Raw genomic sequence first — 19,376 nt, 5'->3', positions numbered from 1 at the left:
CAGATGTTGGTGGGATGGCAGAAGATGTTGAACCTTCCTCCCAATATCCTGTTCCATTCTGTTGCCGTGTGACAGATGGCAGCAGAGGGGCAGCCTGACACAGTGGCAGCTGACATGGAAGTGCAGATGAAGCAAAGGTGTGTCACTGAATTCATCCGTGATTAAAAAATGGCACCCACTGACATTCACTAACACCTTCTGAACGTTGGTGGGGACCAAGCAGTGGATGTGAGCACAGTGAGGCAGCGCATGGTGTGTTGCAGCAGTGGTGGCAGTGACAGTGGGACACGTCCACTGGTGCAGATTGTTACGAGCGTGGCATGCATGCTGATGTTCATGGCTGTTGAAAATGTGTAGCTAATGCTGTTGAGTGTTGAAACTGTTTTGTAGCTGAGAGTTCACACTATTTAGTAGTGCTATTGTGCTCTTGGTGCTAACTTCCACGCAAATAAATTAGAAGTTACATTTGGAGCAACCTACATAGTTTGGAAACGGCAAGGGTTCCCAAGTAATTCCTACAGAGAGCAAAGCTCTTCCTCGAAGCCTGGAAAAGCACACCAGCGTGACTCGAGGGTAGTTCTCTCGCATAATGTAAAAAGCAAAGGGGATGGAGCCTGGCAGGTTAAGCACTCGGTGTTTTGCTATTTATGGGCTGTCTCAGACATTCTTTGAGTGGTTTTACGAGGAAGCGAGCAGTCACCTGCCCAACTGGATGCGCACCACAGCGCTCTCAGAAGGCTCCTTTAATTCCCTGCTGTCGGAGCGCCGTTTCAACCATCAAACAAAGGCGATTCAAACAGCGCTCCAGATACAACAGCCCATCAAAGCTAGGACCAAATTCACAGCGCCCGTCCGTGGGCAAAGCTGCGGAGCTGGGGCAGAGGAGCCGTCACCGCAGGCGGGGTTGCAGGCACCAGACGGCAGCGTGCAGCTGACTGCGGAGAAAACCTGCCCACCCGCGTTCGCCCACGCAGCGCCGGGCTGAGCCGTGCGGCGTTCTTAACACCTGCACCCCTCTCGGCTCGGCTCGGGCGCCGACAGCCACCCCACAGAGCCCCCTCCCCGCGCCATGACGTCATCCCATCCTGCGCCTGCGCACCGCGCGCCGACCGACCCTCCCCGACCCCTCGGCGGGGGAGGGGGCGTGGCCCCGAGCGTCGGCGCGGGCGGGGAGAGAAGGAGCGGAAACCAACGCGGCTCCCCGCGTGCGTGCGTGCGTGTGTGCGTGCGTGCCGCGCCCGCTCGGCCGCGCGCGCGCACCCGGGCCGCCCGCCCCCGCCACGGCCTTTGCGTGACGGCGGCGGGGAGCGCGCGCGAGCGCGCCCGCCTTCCCGTGCGACCAGCGCCTATCGCGGCCGCCGCCTCTCCTCCTCGCGGCTAGGAGCGGAACCGACGGCACCTCCCCGCCCCTCCCCCTCTTACTATTATCCTCCCGCACGGTGCGCGCTCCCCTAGCCGCCACCCTCCCCCCCCTCCTCTCCCCGGTGCCTCGGGTGCGCGCTCGCTCGGCGAGGGAGGGATCGAGCCGGCGCTGTCGCCCGCCGCCGCCGCCTATCCCCTCCATGGAGCTCGCGCCGCCCCGCTAAGCCGGAGCCGCCCGCCTGCCGCTGCCGCCGGGGAGTAACAGGGGGAGGGAGGGGGCGGGAGGGGGGTGGGGGGAGGAAGGTGGGGTCGCGGGGTGCGAGCCCCGGCGGCGGTTCGCGGCCGTTGATTGCGGCTGTTGGCGCTGAGCGGCGGGGGAGCGCGCCCGTGGCCCCCCCGCTTCCTTCTCCTCCTCCTCCTCCTCCTCCTCCCCCCGCACCCGGGGCCGCCGCCTGTCGGGCGGACCATGGCCGACGACGACGTGCTGTTCGAGGACGTGTACGAGCTGTGCGAGGTGATCGGCAAGTGAGTCCCGCGGGGAGGGGGAGGGGGTAGAGCTCAGGAGGAGGGGGTGGGGGGGAGGAGAGCAGAGCCCCCCCCCCCCCCCCCCTGGCGCGGGGATGCTGTACCTGGCACCCACCTGAGTCGCGGTGCGGGCGGCCCCGGCGCGCTGCCCACCGCCCTGAGGTTGGGGGGGGCTGGGATGGAGGGGGGGGAAGAGGAGCCCCGGTGCTTCCTCAGCCACCATGATCCCCGGTCGCCGCCGCGCAGCCTGGCGCTGCCCAGCCCTCCTGTTCTCCTCCCCATCCCCGGCACACCCATCGGTGGTTGCCTACCGGGGAAGGATCGCTGTGGATCCACCTATTGCTTTGGTGTCCGCGCCTGGTGTTGGCTCTCCCCGCGGCTTGCCGCACAATGAACGGCGTGCTGCTGCTGCCGGTGCCTCTGGCACCCCGTGCTCGCGCGGATCTGCCTTCGCTCCGTGTGAGGCAGGGGGAGAACTTGGCCTCTCCGGTCTCCTTATGCAACTGTTAAACTGCTCGTGTTTGTGTCAAACCTCGGAGGTCGCTGGCATTCCCCATCTGCGTGTTCTGGGCCACACGCTCCTGTGGGCTGCACGGAGATGACAGCTCTGTGCGTAACCACACCGAGAAAACGCAGAGCGTCCCCCAAATCAGATGGTGCTGAGCGGGAGCTGAACTCCCCGCTCTGTGTTTCCGTGACTGCCCGGTTTCAAAATCCTTTATTTGTTTATTCGTTGTCTTCCACACGCCTCCTATAGTTGCTCTTGGGTTGCGCGGAAGATGTAGCGGTATTGCTGCTTCCTAATTGTGTGTGTGATTGAGCGGCTGAGATTGCCGTGGGAGCCTTAGCGTGGCACTGCTCTGGGTGCCTCCAGTTCTTTCTTCCTGACGATGAATTCTCTGAGAGCAGCGTTCCCCGCGTTTTGCTTATAAACAAAGAGTTTTTCCGCATGTATTCTCCCTCCCGCTCCCCACCAGTGTGCTTCTCAGTTCCTATCTGCTGCTGCCTGCTTTCAGAGCTCAGGCTAAAAATATTCTGGAATTAATCTTTCCTCAGGATTATACTAAAATGCTTGTCTTGGACTTAGCAGGTTACTTTGTTGTCAGCTGAAGTTTCAGCACTCTGCTCTGTCATTTCACGCGGTATTACCATCGTTCCCTTGCCACAAACAACTTTTAAAAATACGAAGCTTACAGGGCCTCGCTTGCTGTTATAAGCTGAAATCACTTGCCAGTTGTTTGTGGGGAGCTTACATAGCCGAGAAACAAAACTGTGATTAAACGTGTTTTGAAGATGATTTTTGGCACGCTCCTTTCACAAGTGGTTTTATGCTAACCGCTGCAGTTCACGCACTGCTTCCTCAGAGCTGGTTACTGTTAGAGAGAAGGGGGAGTGCTTCTGCTTGACACAACGGCGTGTGCTTTTAGGGAATGGGTAATTCTCAGCCGTCCAGATGTTTGTGCAGCTCAAATGACTTTTTGGCGTTGTGATCTGAATTTCAAAGGGATTCAAGGTTCAAAACCTGTGAATTGTGGAGCTTCTTTATCTGATATCTGAGATTTAATTTTTCTGGATGTGTTGTGATGTAACTAGATCTAATGGATAAACATTGAATTGTAGGAGCACGGTGCTGCCAAGAGCACTGTAACAGAACAGGGTGGATCACTGAAGATAGCAGCAGTGGTGGTGGGAAGGGTTTTGTCTGCAGATGTTGTGTCTCTCCTCTAAAAAATAAACTGCACAATTTTGTATGTATAAGTAATATTCTTATTTCTTTGCACTACTACCTGGGTGACTTATGAGGCATCAGGGATGCAGCATCTTTATTTAGCTTTCAGATTTTTGGTAGCACCTTGCTCATCTTCAGGCAACTTGGGGAAAGCCTCTGTGAATCTGCTTTGAATTGCTACATATGCATCTGGCTAAACGTCTTTCAGCAAAGCATCAACTAAACGTCTGCACCTTCTTGTGATTTATTATTGATTGATTGAGTAATCTGGTTCTTGCAAATAGCACATCCGGCCCTGATTTGTGTTTTAGGTACATGAAATATTAAAGCGTGTAACTTATCTTTCCTGAATGGGTAGCTACCACTGTCATTTAAAGTAGTAAAAGGTATTTCCAGAAAGGGTCTGGGAAAGAGGCTTTTGACTGTAAAATAACTGCATATTTTGTCTAACTTTGTAAGAGAAATCTCAAAGTTCCCATACAGTCTTCTTGAGAAATAAGTTCTTAATGGGAGTTTCCTTGCTGGCAGTATGTGGTCCAATTTGTTGAAGCTTATTCTGAACTTTTGAATAAACTTTAAACAATTTTAAGTCTTGTCAGTTTATTGCATTTATTTTGTATAAACACAATTATAGTAGCTGTTTGCTGGAATGTGGAATGGTAACTGTAATAGTATACGAAAGAATTGATCGGAATGACAGAGTGATAAATTGTTTATTACGTGGCATTTAATGCATTTAAGCTCTGCAAGCATGCATTTTTCATTTTGAATAGATAGAGGATAAAAGAAAAGCCAGGAGAGATTGAGAGACTTTCTAATTCATGTTTTCTTTAGAAAAGAACATAAAGGGCAATTTTCATTTGCGTACACTTCCAGTATTCCAATTTCATCGCTGAAAGCTGTGGAGAGATACAAATTGAGTGATAAATCCTATTTCTTGTTAAACTTTTTAAAGTGGCATCTATGATGCTAACATTAGTTGTGTAGATTTACATTGCCAAATGTGTTATGTTCTAGGTTGCTGTCTTGTTTTCAGAGTTGGCTGGCACAAGCACTCTTCCACGCAAGAAGTTACTGGGGGTTTCTAGCTTGGTCTTCAAAAACACAGTAGTATATCTGGGAATAAAAGACACAAGCATGCCTTATTTATTTATTATTCTAACTTGCACCCAGTCAGCTTTGAAGAGATTTTCCCTGTACAGAAGTACATAAGCTAAAATATTTAAGCTTTCAATTGTGTTGATTGGAGCATGCATTTGATTAACAGGCTACAGTACACCTGTAACTTCTTTATTTTTCATTAAAATGTGCATTTCAAGTACACTGAGTGGTTCTTGAAACTCCATATAGGTGTAGGGCTTGCAACACCTCAGCTGAGAACTGTTCTGGGCTTATGATAGGAGCTCTGTGTAAACGTAACAGAAGTCTTCTTTACACTGAAGAGAATGCCTGTGTTTAAGTTAGAAACATACAAAGTTGATATTGAACTTAGAAGTCCAAAACGTGACTTTTATAACAGATACGTTGTTCTGAGAGGACTTTATCTCACATTAATGGATTTTGCGTTCTGCACCTGTTGAGTTTCATGTTGGTTTATGTTAGCTTTAGAGGAGTACTATAAAAACTGATCTGCCTAACAGTAGGATTGCATGTTGCTTCAATATAGTTTCCTATATTCCTACATCTTCAAATATTGAACTTACAAATAAAATGTGATAATGTTGATAAGAGTTTCTGTTCAAGTAGGCATTGGTCACAGTTGAAATCTGTAGTCTTCATCTTGATAGTCACTTGAATTAGTTTTTTGTTTTCCACTTGTGAACCATAAATTCATGCAGTTATTGTGTGTAGCAGTGGTGCAGTTGCTGGGATTTTTAGCATCCCAAAATAATGTGCTAGTCAGTGCTAGTCCAGCTGTAGTTTCAGGATGTTCTCTACAATGACTAGGTTCAGACTAGCTGTTCTCTCAGCATTGCTTGCTGAGGTTTTCAGTTTTTCATCCCTCCCTCCTCTGTGCTAGGCTTCTCTGCTTGAAGTCTTCCCTGTGGTGAGGAGGATTCGAGTGTCTACAGCCTGGAGAAGTTTCTTTCTTCTCTGTACCAACAGTGCTGGAACACTGGTGATGTGAGGGAAGAGAGAAGGATGGGATGAAGAAGTCTTTGGGCAAGTGGTGGAATTTTTATACAGGGTACAGGATATTTATTTAATTTTTTTTTGGGGGGGGGGCAGTGAAGTGTGGAACCCTGTTTCCCATTCAAATAGAATGAGAGGAAGGTGGTTGCAGTTCCAGCCTGAGCTGTTATCTTGAAACAGACATGCTTTAAATTTACATCCCACTCAGAAAGATTAAGAAAGTGAGGAGAGATCTTATGGACTCAGTGTCTAAGAAATGCAAGTATGGTGACAACAAAACTATCTAGAATGATTCTTATTGCTTCAGTGATACTGTTTGTCAGTATTGCCTCTGTTTTCTCTGCATGGCAGTGAGAATAATACTCTTGTCTCAAATGTGCTTTTTCTCTAGTGCACTGTTGAGGTTTTGCATCTTGTGTAAAACCAATGGATATAACTGCTGAGTACAATTTTGACAAAGCAAACAAAAACATGAAACAGTTGCAGTGTGTTCTCACTGTTTAGAAAGGAGGGAGAGGGAAGGGAACTATTCAGGGATTTGGAAAGCTGTCTGATTTAGCTTTTTAATTTCTTAGTGCTGTTTGAAATACTGGTGTATTAATAATATATGTCCTGTGTGTTCTGTGTTAAATTGTTTAGGGTGAACAGGTTAAAATGAATGTTTGGTTTAAGTGTGAGGTTATAATAATATGTATTGCTCTAGAAAACTAACATGCACAGTTGCTGGACTATCTACTTATCTAAGTTATTGTGCTACAGATTTTAACTGTAACATTGACCTGGTTCTGCTTATGAAATTCCATCCAACTGTAGCTGAATGCAGGCTGGAATTAAAATATTTAGTTGCAGGGTAAAGCATTTGAATTGGTACTGCCTTCCATTTTCTGGTGTTGTTTTGATAAGCAGCTTCTTTCCTCACATTTATCCTTATAAACTGAACTGGATGGCTGTGATAACTGGGAAGTAGAGTCTTTTTTTAGGAGGGGAATTTGGTCTAGGAAATTGTACACTGAGGTTGCGTAGGGGCTTTGCATGTATGTTTCTGTGCTTTAACACCCAAGAGAGGGAAGCTTTGAATGTAGGTGCAGAGGAGCAACTGAATGCAGAGTAGTCCTGAGTAATTTTAGGCTGTGAGTTAGGCGACTTAAGACTTTGGTCGGCTACCAAAATTGTGGAGAAGGTGTCTGGGAGAAGCTGTGGGACAATAAACTGTCTTGATTTGGAGATCTGCTTATTTAATTGTTTGATCTTTTTATTAGAATAGCTCTGTTTCCTTCTAGAATGGGGCCTAGGCTTTAGGAGCCTAGCAATCCCTGGCAGTCATTTCTGTTAAAATGCAATGCTTCATTTTAATGAGTGATGGAGATATACTAGGAGAGGAAAAATCTGTATTTTATGTCAACAACCACTTACCTACTTAGTCCTCTGTTTGATACACTGGCCTTTTTATAGTCTCTTATGTAGATGCCATGACAATGAATGGTAATTGAGCAGTATTAACTGCTTATTATATATTAACTGCTTATTATATTGTGGTATTTTCAAAGATGACTTTTCAGAAAGCTGTAGTCATATTAAGTGTGGCATCTAAGGAATCGTGACTTCCAAATTGAAAGGGGATAGTGTTAAAAACTACGTATTCTAGGTATATTATGCCAAATTCTGTAATTAATTTTAGAAGTAGATCTTGGGAATTCTCGTAAGAGTGAATCTGTTTTTAATAAACAGTGTGAAGGTGTATATACAAGACATATAGTGCATGCATGGCTAAAGTTCACAGCCGTGGCAATTTCAGAAGGGGTCAGCTAAGATAGCCACCTACAGAACCCCAAGAAACATTTTATTTTTAGTTCACGCATATCAAGTAAGCATATAAGAAAATACCTATGTAAGGACACCCTGAGCACAGGACAGGAAAGCCTTCCCTTTGAAGTAGCTGTAAACTGAAATGTGTTTCAGAGTGTCAGATCAGTAACTTCTAATAAACTTCTGTATTTGTAGCAAATTGCTGTTTCCTGGTATCCCATCCTGTCTCCCTTGTCAGAAACCGGAATGCACTGCAAGTTTGTTATAATAGTGTTACAAATGTTTAAGCCCCATTTTTATCCACAACTTCTCTTTTTATAATAAACACAGCTAATTGAGGTTTGGAATAATTGTCGGAACTTGACAGTGAAGATGATTGGATTACAATAAGGGTTTAATTTTTTTTTCCTTCCATTTATACAAGAAGCAGATGTACCTTTTCAGAGGAACAGCTAGAAGCCTGTTACAGGATAAATGTAGGACTGAAGGGATCAGGGACTACTTCCTAATGTAGTTTCAAATGACAGAAGTGTCCACCCCCCTCCCACCCCTTCTCTCCCCTTCGGTTAAGATGTGCCTTGTTCTTTTACTTGCGCATCTTTTTGCTGAAATAGGGTAAGAAGGTGTAGCTAGTGATTTACTACACACCTCCTGTCTTTTATTGCAGTGTTCAAGGTACAGTAGGGCTATACTTTCTTTCCAGGCAGAGGATCTTACAGTATATATATATTTATGTATTTATTTGTTGTCAATTTTGTATTTTGACTCAGACTTTTGAGGACCTAGTAGTTGAAACTTCACCACATGAGGACATTTGATACGTAGTTGTTACACGCTGAGAACAGTCACTGTATGCACCTTAAGTTCTGAAGAAATCAGAGAATTCTAAGTAGCATTTGGTTAAATGGTTTTTCACACGGCTCTTATACCTGTTTCTTTGGTTTCTCAATGGCATGTGTAACTAAAGGTAATTAGTTTCCTTTTTGACTGTCATCCTTGTATTCTTTCAATAGTGTGTGTGCAAGCAATTGCTCCTCGCTTTTAGTATTGAGAAAATTTCTAAGGCTATTTGAATTAGGAAAACTCTGAAAGAGTTTGCCTCTGAACAAAATGTTTTGAAGTAAAGTATCGGGTATATGGGTATTTATTCTGGTGTAAGCCGTGTTCTGTGTTTCAGTTCAGTATTTTAGGAAGCACCTAAGGCTAAGCTGAAAAACTGTTTGTGTCTCATCAGTATCAGTTCTGCTGTAGCTGAGGCTGAGAAACTCTTGCCATTTTGAAGTGCACCTTCCTAAGGAACATGTGGTTCTTCATTGTTAATTCATGGTTAATGGTTCTTCATGTGGCTCATTTTGAACTTTGTTTAAACTTGCTGTTGGCAGAGTTCAGAAGGTAGTTCACATTTGGATATTTTTGACCCAAAGAGCTCTAGGGAGAAAGAAAAAATTTTGTTGTGAGGCTAAGCCTTCTTAAGTGCAGTAGCCTTAAAGATGTATATCTTACCAGTGTACGTCTTCATGTGTGAAATCTGTCTTTGCTCAGGTGTTGTCTAATGTGAAGTATGTGAAGTATCCATTTTTATTTTGCACCTTCAGGATTTGATATGAGCTCTATCAGTATTAAAGCTTTTGCAATGAGGAGGGAAAAGGAGGAAAAAAAATGCTTTTACAATGGTGGTCCCCAGTTGATCACATTCTGTCATCACATTTGGGATGTTCTAGGTAAAAAGGGTGTAGGTTATCCTATTATTTTCATCCTCCTCCAAGATAATTCTGCAGTTGTTGCTGTGAGTTGAGCTGTTATCTGCCCACTTATCTTGGGATTTTTTGTTTTGGTTTGGTTTTTTCCTCAAATGTTGTTCCCTGTTCTATATTGAGGGGAATGGTTCTGAATGGCAGGCAAGTGCTGACTCTTGTTTTAGTGAATATGTGAAGAACCATTATCTATCTCCCCCACAGCATTGATAAGGGAAAGATGATATAGAAGGTGGGAGTGAGGATAGCTTAAGAAGATGACAAAAGTGTAGGGTGTGCTGTCTTTCAGAGTTAGGATCTTTCCTACGTTGGGAAACGTTTTTCTTTCCTACTGATCCTGACCTAGTAACTTTTCCTACAACGGAGGTTTGCCAGAGATAAACTTGAATCCAGCAGAACCAGATAGGAGGAGTTTGCTGTAAACCCATCCAAACATCTTTGTGCCCTCGGGCAAGCCATTGTAGGAGTATATGAGTGCAATTTTTCTGATGCGAGATGAGTGAAGTTTCCTGTTGCTGGAAGTCTTGCTGTTTTCATATGCTTCAATTCCCTGCTGCATGATCTGCTCTTCCTCTGTGCCAACTTTGGCGCCCATCTGGTCTGTAGAAGCCACATGTACTATGAAGTTGGGTCATTTGTTGTGTGAGTTGACTTTTGCTGGTTTTACTGGCTCAAACTGACCTACAGTGCAGTTGGGACTAGCTCAAGGTAGAAGATGTAGAGATGGATGTGCAGCATTCTTCCTTTCCCCCCACCCTTGACAACAGTGAATTAATTAGACCATATAATTAAATGCTTCATTTTTTCAAGAAATGTTTCATTCTTTTGTTTTTGTTTTTGTTTTCATTATATGTAAACATAATATACACAACAGAGCCAAATGAATACTACAAAGGCAACTGTACATCTGGTATTTGTATTTCTTGAATACTTGAATTAACTCCTTGATGCATATTAGCTTATGATATGGGTAGTTTTATAGATGTCTTTTTAGTGTGCTTATGTTTTGTTGGGTCCTTCAGGACTTAAGTATTAGCAGTTCAAGGCATAACTTGCACTCTGAACCTTAGGCGTGCTTAGCGATTGTAATTCCTTTTAATTTTATAAAAAACAAAACCTGTTACTTCTGGTTCTGATGTGCTTATGTTTGAAAGTACTCTTAACACGGGTAGGAAAAATCAAGGAATTAAAAACAGAATTTTCTTGAGGTACCTTATTCCAGATTTGTTGTAAACCTAAATTTAAAATATATTGTGTTGAACAAAATTTTGGTCCGATTAAAATATTTGCCTATGGGAGAGGGAGTTCTCTGTTAGGATATCTAGATCAAATTTAAATAGAGAAATACCAACTTCTGCTTACAGAAAACGTTTCTACATACCCCAAACCTTACTGTGTTCCTGCAAGCATCCTCATTCCAGAGCTTTAGTGCTATAGAGATGAAAGCAACAATAGGGACTTTGAAAACTGAAGGTCAGACAGAGTTGTTCTGCTCAGTTACAGCTATTAGATTGTTTTGCTTCTTCCTTCATGGAAGAAATGGTTATCTTTTGGCTGGATTTCAGGGCTGTTCAGCTCTTAAGGTTCAACTGTCTTTAAAAGCACAAAGTAAACAGGGTGCTTAAAAATGTCAGGAGCCTTTTCCGTAATCTTAGATCTCAAGTGTGTCAGGTTTTTTATCAGTTGCAAGAGCTTCTAATTGGAAAGTGTTCAATACTTCCTAGCTGCCATTGAGACAGAGTACTTTCTGAACTCTTGCAGATGTATCTTCTTTTTCAGTTTCTTAATTTCTTACTTGTTTGAAGTTTTCAGAGATCTTAATTATCTGTTGCTCTGCCCATTAGGAATGTTTTCAAATAGCTCGTTGGCTGTAAAGTTGGCTTCTGTGTGTTAAGTTCAAAGTAGAGTTCTTGTAGATTAGAGACCAGGAATCAGATTTCTTTCCTTTCTTGCCTAGTGATCATGATCATGATGGATGTTCCTTTTCCTTTCTCAGTGATGTGGTGAATTTGAAATTATTCCATAGTAAGTCATCTGGGAGTGCTGATAATATCTTTGTCTTGTGCACCTAGACTCACAAATGCTTCTTCAGACTCTGAGTTAGGGAAGGATTTCTTGGAGGCTGTAGCTAGCAGTGTTCCCTCGGGGTCAGTACTGGATCTGGTCTTGTTCAGTATCATCATCAATTAGTTGGATGAAGTTATAGAATGCACCCTCAGCAAGTTTGCTGATGTTAGCTGCAGGACAAGCTGGAGAGCTGGGCAGAAAGGAACCTAACGAAGAAAGGCTGAAAGAGCTGGGACTGTTCTGCCTGGAGAAGACTGAGAGGGAATCTTATCAAAGCTTATAAATATCTAAAGGGCAGGAGCCACGTGAACGGGGCCAGACTCTCTTCAGTACTACTCAATGCAAGGGGCACCAAGTGGAATTCAGGAAGTTCCACATGAACGTGAGAAAGAGGTTGTTTACTGTGTGGGCCACAGAGCACTGGTACAGATTGCCCAGGGACATTGTAGAGGCTCCTTCAAAACCTGTCTGGACTCTTTCCCATGTAATCTACTGTAGAGAACCTGCTTCAGCAGGGAGGTGGGCCAGGAGGGTCCAACCTGTAGGATTCTGAGATTCTTTGACTTGAATGTGTGCCTCCCAATTTCCAAGTCAATTTTCTCACAATTTTTGACATGGTTTTTAATAGGCATGGCTCCTTATGTCTAAGAATTAAATGGCAAACTCAGATGTGTGGAGTTCCAAAGTTCAGCAGAGAGGTGAGATCAGGAAACTTCTGTGATTCTTTTCCTGAATATTTGTTGTTTTTTAGAATAGATCTTAATGTCCTATATTACTTGTATTTTTCAGGAGCTTCAGATCCTGCAGAAGGCTGAGGGTTCAAGTCTCCTGACTATACTTACTGTCAGTGTTTGTTACTGTTGCAGTGCCAAGAAAAAGCCTGATTCGTGCACTGTGATTCAGATACATTATGTAGCTGGAGCATTCAGAAATCAGTGGTGACTGCTGGGAATATTGATACATTGTAGATTTAAGCATTAACATTTTAGTCGAAGCTGTTTTAAAGTGAGTTTTCTGTTACAAAATACTTCTGTTACTTGCTAAAAACTGCTCGGTGATGTCTCTGCATTTAAGGAGAGGGGAGGAAATCCTTACCGTGGCTTATAACTGTACTTTCTAATTTATTTTTCCTTTTTTTTTTTTGTCACTGCTGGGGAAAAAAAAGAAAATTAAAAACAAAAAAAGTAACCTAAAATATTTACTCTTTGAACAAGGCTGTAAGAATTATTCAGAACTTTTCTTTTTCATTTAACTTCTCTTCTGCTCAGTTGTTAGCTTGAGACTTTGCTGCCATCTCTAGTTTCTCAAGGAAATTCATCTTGACTGCTCTTCAGTCCTACATTTGATCAGTACTCGTAAAATAAGAAACTTGAGCCAGTTTTCATGAGACTATTGTTGGAAGAATTTGTGTTTCTTTTCTGTTAGAAAAGATTGAGTTTCTCTAAAGAGAAATATCTTGTGCTCTTACTTGCCTCATCTTCACGTACAGCTGTAGTTAATAAGCAGACTTTTAGCTCTTTTTTTCTACTGACGACTGTTAAAAACTCCTAAGTCTTAATCTTGTTCTATATCTTAACTTTCAAATTGTAATTTATTTTCTGTATCTGTAAGAGGTTCTTCAGAAATAATTTAGTTTGCTTTTGGAGATGAATATACTTTCTAATGTTACTTCTAAATATATTTTTATTTTACAAAGACCTGATTTTGTTATTTTGTTCCTCTTTTTCCACCTACTCCTTTGAGCGCCTTCAGAATATGTGGAAGACAGACTGTACGTAACAGAATTTTTTTTCCCATTTGAATGTCAGTATATCTTAATGTTTTAACAGTGTCTTTATCTCTTTCATTCATTTAGCAATTTTTTTTAATTTTTTTTTTAATACAAAACTCCTTGTTAGCTGTTAAAGCTGCTTTCAGTTTGTTGGCTTGTTTGTTTGTTGTTTTTTTTTCCCCTTCCAGTTTGCCTTTTATTTCTTTGTATCAAACCTTTTATATTTAGTTTCAATGTATGTGCTGCCATATGCTGAGATCCTATTTAGTTTTCTTGAGACCTGCTGGCCTTCCAGCAGGGTAGGATGCTTGCCAATCAGAATATTGCTCCTGTGGAAACTGCAGTTTGCTACAGAACTGAACTACAAAGTTAGCTTCAATTTTAATTTTCTTGCATCAAAGCTAATAAGAAATGTCCCTGATTCTTGAGGTTAGAAGAAACCCTGAAAAATTGGAATGTATTTTAAAGAATTGCAAATACTTATAGTAATGCTGTAATAGAATTACTACCTTAGCACGTAACTGAATCGCAATGGGGAAGTGAGCCCTTGCTAAGAAAGCCAGAAGAGATGAGGACACTTCAAAATAAGAAATTATACATCTGAAGATACTCTGTAATGCTGTACTCTTCGTTGCTGCTCTTCTCTTTCTTTTCCTTCACTGTTGTCATTGTTCATTCATCATGACTTCGTTCTCTTTATCGTCTCTTCAGTGTTTGCCCATTGCAGCCCGTTCATGGTACAGCTAGGTTAGTGAGAGTAGATGAGAGTAAGATGTGAATTTCAGAACCCTTCAACTACTTTTCATGCAGGGTAGTCTAACATCTGCACTGTTCCCTGCCCTTCCTGCAAGAGTAATGGGTTCATTTCGGTGTATTCAAGCAGCAGAAACCTTTCTTATCCAGACAGGTAACAGTAGTCATCTGCTCTTATCCCATGCAATCAGTTGCTTGAATGCAATTTATTGGTAATTACCTCAAGTGGTCATTCTCTGGTAGTTGAAAACAAATTATTAAATGCGAGGTCTAGGAAAACAAAACCCCGAAACTAACTGCCTATTTGTCCATTAATCATATCCTTTGTAAAGATTAAAGGTGTCTGGAAGTGAATTAAAGAACTTCAATTTTCAAAGCAAAATTAGTTCAGTGGACTGCTTTCATGGCAGTCAACATGCTTACCTGCGCTCAGATATGTGGGTTATTGTCTGTTGTTTTGGGTTCGTTTGTTTTTTGCTGTTTTGGGTTTTTTTGAGTTTTTCAGTTCATAAGCATGTTGTATACCCAGAAAGTATAAACCTGTTTCAGTCTTCCCTATAGACTGTAAATATCAAAAGGGAAAACAAAATCACATTTTTCTACTCCATCTAAGTGCTGTGGATATGGGGGCCTGTGAGGATTAAAAAAAAAAGTGTTCTTTTTTTTTCCTTTCTGCTACTTTTCTTAAGCTGCTGCTGTTCTACAGATTAACTCTTGAGATCTCAGGAATAGAAGCTTGCATGCCTACTACCTGTGTTTGAAGTCCTGTTGCTTTCAGAAATGCAAGCCTGCAAGAGAAAGTTGCATCTCTGAAATCCGAAAAAGTAGCATGTCTTTTGTAGTGTTGAATGTGTTCAGAGAAAAAGCCTTACAATAAGCTCATTTGAAGAAGTGTTATACCAGCCTGTAAGCAAATCAGCTTAAATGCTATTTGGAAACGTGTTGTTTTTAAACTATAACAAAGTAGGCTGCTCTTTAAAGATGTGCAAAATTTTTTTGAACAGCATCCTTTGGAGTGGTTTCAATGTGCAGAAATGTGCTAAGTCAGAATTCACATTTGACCAAGTGCTAATGAAGTGTTTTTCTTCTTCAGAGTTAAGACCCTAAAAAGCATCCAGAAGTCTATGTTCTTGTCTGCTTTAATGGATATGAGCTAAATTGTTATGAACAGTTTCTTGCTCAAGAAAAACTGGCATACTTAATGCGTAGAGTAGGAATGAGAAAATGGTTAGATATTATATAATTTGAAAGCCTTTTATTTTATTTATAGGTAGATATCGATTATTTGTTTTTTACTTTTTAAATAGAAATATTTTTATTTGTTTTGGGTGTTAGGTATATTCTCCCTCTCCTACTTCTCAGTAAAGTATAATTTGTCAGAAGGATGTGTTGCTTAGTATTAGCAAGTTAGTAGTCAGAATGTAAGCATCCCAATGTTTATGGTAGTGTTTTTATTGTTATTATATATATATATATATATATATATATATATATATAAATTTAGTGCCATTAAGAGTGGACTGAAGAAGTAATACTTGGCTTCCTAACATTAAGTTGGGAGTGAGTTACTCATTAAAATTCAGTAGCGTGTTCTCCTTCAGCAGTTAAAATAAGTTAAAATGTTTTTTCCAATTTACTTCTTGTCATATACAAGGTTTTGTGTATTATGATCTTGGACACACCTTTGAGAAACTGGATAAGTTGATGGCAGATGGAATGCAACTGACCAGGAGGGGCAAGAATCTTCTGGGAAGTGAACTAGCTGGACTGATTGACAGAGTTTTAAACTAGATTTGATGGGGGAAGGGGAAGGATTTCTAAGTGACAGAGAATGGCTGAGGAATGCTGTCACTTCAGGAAGCAGCAGCAGTAAAGCTCAGATTTGTCCTAAATGATCTTAGAAGCATTCACTGAAAAAAGTAGTGTGGCCAGTAGCCCAGCTGAAGTACTTCTTCTACATCGGTGCATGCAGCATGGGTGATAACAAGGAAGAACAGGAAGCCATGGTGCAATTAAAAACCTATGATCTTACTATTATCACAGAAGTGTGGTGGGACAAGTAACACAGCAGGAGCATGGTGATCGAGGACTGTGAACTGACTATGAACTTTCAGGGACTAGACCAACAGAGGACATCTGGTGGTCTGTGTTTACTACAAGCAACCCAGTCAAGGGGAGTCTGTGGTTGGGGCCTTCTTACTTCAACTACGAGAGACATTGTGCTTGTGGGCTCTCATTCTGATCCCCTGGTTTAGTTCCCAGTCTCAATAAATATGGGCTTGGAAAAAAGCACAGCTGGGACACTGAACTTCAAGAGAGCAAACTTTAAGCTGTTTAAGGAGCTAGTAAGTTCCCCTGGGAGTCTGTCTTTAGAGATAAAGGAGTAGAGCAGAGCTGGCAGCTCTTTAAGGATGCCTTTCTGAGAGCATAAGAGCTTTCCTTCTCAACATGAGATCAAGCAGAGGAAGGCAGGAAATGGGCATGGCTAAACAAGTGCCAGCTGGTTAAACTGAGGGAATAGAGAGACTTGTACAGGCAGTGCAATCAGGGATTTGTGGCCTGGGAAGAATACTGGGATACCATCTACATATGAAGAGATGGGCTCAGGAAAGCCAAGGCACAGATGGAACTGAACTTAGTAGGGGATGTGAAAAATAACAATAAAGGATTCTACAGGTCATTGGTCAGAAAAGACAATCCAAGGAGAGTATACCCACTCTCATAAATGAGAAGGAAAAACTAACTTCAACAGGCATGAAGGCTGAGATATTCAGTGAGTTCTTTGCCTCACTCTTCACTGTCAGTCACACTTTCCACGTCCCTGACCCTGTGGCTGGGAGACTGGAGGAGTGGAGTCCTTCCTTCTGTAAGAGAAGAGCAAGTCTGAGACAGTCTCATGAGACTGAATGTCTGAGTGGTGCAGTTGATGCAGTAGAAGGAAGAGATGCCATCCAAAAGGATCCAGGCAGGCATTAGAAATGGACCCACATGAACCTAATGTGGTTCAACAAGGGCAAATGCAAGGTGGGAGAAGAACTCATTGAAAGCAGCCCTGTGGAAAAGGAATTGAGAGTTCTGGTAGACAAAAAAGCTGGACATTAACCAGCACTGTGCTCTTGCAGTCTGGAAGAGCAACTGTATCTTGGGCTGCATCAAGAGGAGTGGCCAGCAGGCTGTGGGAGGTGGTTCTCCCCATCTGATCTGCTCTCATGAAGCCCTACCTGGAGTATTCCATTTTGGAGGGTGGTGAGGTGCTGGCATAGGCTACACAGAGAAGCTGTAGATGTTCCAACCCTTGAGGTGCTCAAAGTGACCGTGTTGGATGGAGCCCTGCGCAACGTTATCTAGTGCCTGATTTAGTAGTTGGTAACCCTGCCGATGGCAGAGGGGTTGGAAGTAAATGATCTTTAAAGTCCCTTCTAACCCAGTCATTCTGTGTTTTTAGGACTGTATGATAATATGTCTAGAGTAGTAGAACATGCTAACATTAAAATTTTTCCGTTGTCATAAAAGCAGTTTATTTAAATTTGAGTCCATGTTTGTCATGTAAATAGCCTATAATGCTTATACGGTATATGAAAATCTTACATTCTCTGAAATGATAGTTATGTCTTTATGAAGGGAGTTCATGGCAAATAGTGGAAGGTGTTCAAAATACATTAATAGTACAGATCAAATTGATTCAGCTTTTTTAGAAAAATATTGCAAGTATTTACCTTTAAAGATATATAGCTTTAGTGACATATTTATATATATGAAAGAACTTTAAAATTGTCAGCCAGTATTCTTTCAGATGTATTCCTTCTATCTCCTTGTTTGTCTTTTCTTGTCATTGTTTTACTGTTTTGCTCCTATACTAGTCCAAAAGGAATAGAATTAAAAATTGACATTAAAAGGCATTTAATCTCCCCTTCCTTCCCACCCTTCCTTCTTTCAAGTTTTCCACTGCATCATTCTTCAGGGCTTCTGGCCAGTTTTGCAAATACAGTGCAATTATTCTTCAAACCTTCATTTTAACCTGGATAGAAATCAGGGATCACTGTGTGAACAGACTTGTATCTTCATTTAAACATTTAATCCAGACAAAAAACAGCTGATCACAAAGAAAATTGTGCTTTTCTTTTGTAAGAGGAAAGACCAGATGATAACTTTTTTTCTCCCCAACCTCCTAGAGATTCATTTCCTACTTCACAGTAGAATATGTGGTTGTGATATGACAAGCTTTGGAGATGGAATCTGCTGATATGGGAAGGGAATCATGGTGTTGGCTATTTTTCAGTGGGGCAACCTTAATCGATGTGCAGAATGTGTGTGATGTATTGATTCTAGTTTGTCACAGAGGAGTGTCATATAGTAATTGGATTAATCTGCCCCTTGAATATCCCATGTGCAGAATGTGAGAACAAGGCAACTATCTTCCTTGAGTGATCCAAAAAATCCAGAGAAGGTAAAAGGAGTAGGAGTTCGTTAGCAAGTTTGGATATGCATATTTTTAAAAAACTTGTTTTAATTCGACAGAATGTTCCTTTGGCTTGTACTTGAAGCTACATTCAGACTCTGCATGATGAGTAATGATTTAAAACTTTATTATGGACAGATTCTTGTGGCAAGAACTGTAAGCTGTACTTACAGACTGTAAGTATGGAGTTTTTCTAGCCAAATGAAGGGAATCCTTTTTCGTTATGGCAGGCAGTGAGCAGTCAAGACAGAAATAGAGAATTAATTTTAGAAGTGTGTAACTACCATTAAACAAAAAATAAAAATAAGAGCAGTAGGAAAAATATCTAGCTATCTTAGACATATGGCTGAACTATGACATTCCTGATGTACACAAAATTACTTCTGAATATTAAAGCACTCTCTTCATAGAGTATATAATCTGATTTTGGCCGTAACAGGAGCTGTTTTTGGCTGTAGCAGTTGGTGTTCAGTAAGATTTCCATAATAAATGGGGGAGACTGTTTTTTTTTACCTGGGGGGGGTAATGGCCTTGTCTGAGAGGAAGTAACGTTCATTCTGCATTCATAGTCTTCACACAGAGGGGAGAAAATCAGCTAGATCTAAATCTGAGATGTGCAGAGGACTATTTTATTTCTTTCAATTGAACTTAAAAATGAGGAGGAGAGCAGATTTTGTTCAATTTGTAGCATTTATTTGCATTCAGAATAAGAAATTTAATTTTTTTTTTTTTGGGGGGGGGGGGGTTGGTGGGTGTGCTACCTAAGGTTCTAGTTCTACTTCTACCAGCTGCTTTTCAAGAGAATGCAGGGAGAAAAAAGAGGAAAATAATGACTATCTTTCTGCCCATTTCTTATGAGCGTACCTCTACATGAATATTCAGTGATAAATTAGACTTCTTGTTGTTTGGTTGGTTGTTTTTGTTTTTTTTTTTCACAAGGCTGGCTAGATTTTGAATGGATGCTTAGACCAAGTGATTGAAGAAAACTTTACTTAGCTGCAGCAAGATCCTTGTTCT

The 19,376-nt window shown here is 41.8% G+C and overlaps 1 protein-coding gene across 6 annotated transcripts in view; it reads left to right on the top strand.

Moving 5' to 3' along the window:
* The first annotated feature begins 1,642 nt into the window (after window positions 1-1,642).
* Window positions 1,643-19,376, top strand: part of CASK (calcium/calmodulin dependent serine protein kinase) — a 201,695-nt gene continuing 183,961 nt past the window's right edge. For 3 of the 6 annotated variants that reach the window (XM_065741623.1, XM_065741621.1, XM_065741620.1), the window contains exon 1: window positions 1,648-1,887. In XM_065741623.1, the coding sequence (XP_065597695.1) occupies window positions 1,829-1,887 (59 nt within the window). In that variant the 5' untranslated portion in view covers window positions 1,648-1,828. Of the gene's footprint in view, window positions 1,888-19,376 lie in introns of all 6 variants that reach the window. The other 3 variants (XM_065741619.1, XM_065741622.1, XM_065741618.1) reach the window with 3 other exon arrangements.

The sequence above is a fragment of the Cyrtonyx montezumae genome, unplaced genomic scaffold, assembly GCF_038088225.1.
Source record: "Cyrtonyx montezumae isolate F1298 unplaced genomic scaffold, pur_monq_1.0 scaffold_3, whole genome shotgun sequence".
NCBI lineage: Eukaryota > Metazoa > Chordata > Aves > Galliformes > Odontophoridae > Cyrtonyx > Cyrtonyx montezumae.
The sequence above is the reverse complement of the archived record's forward strand: the minus strand, read 5'-3'. Positions and strand labels throughout refer to the sequence as shown.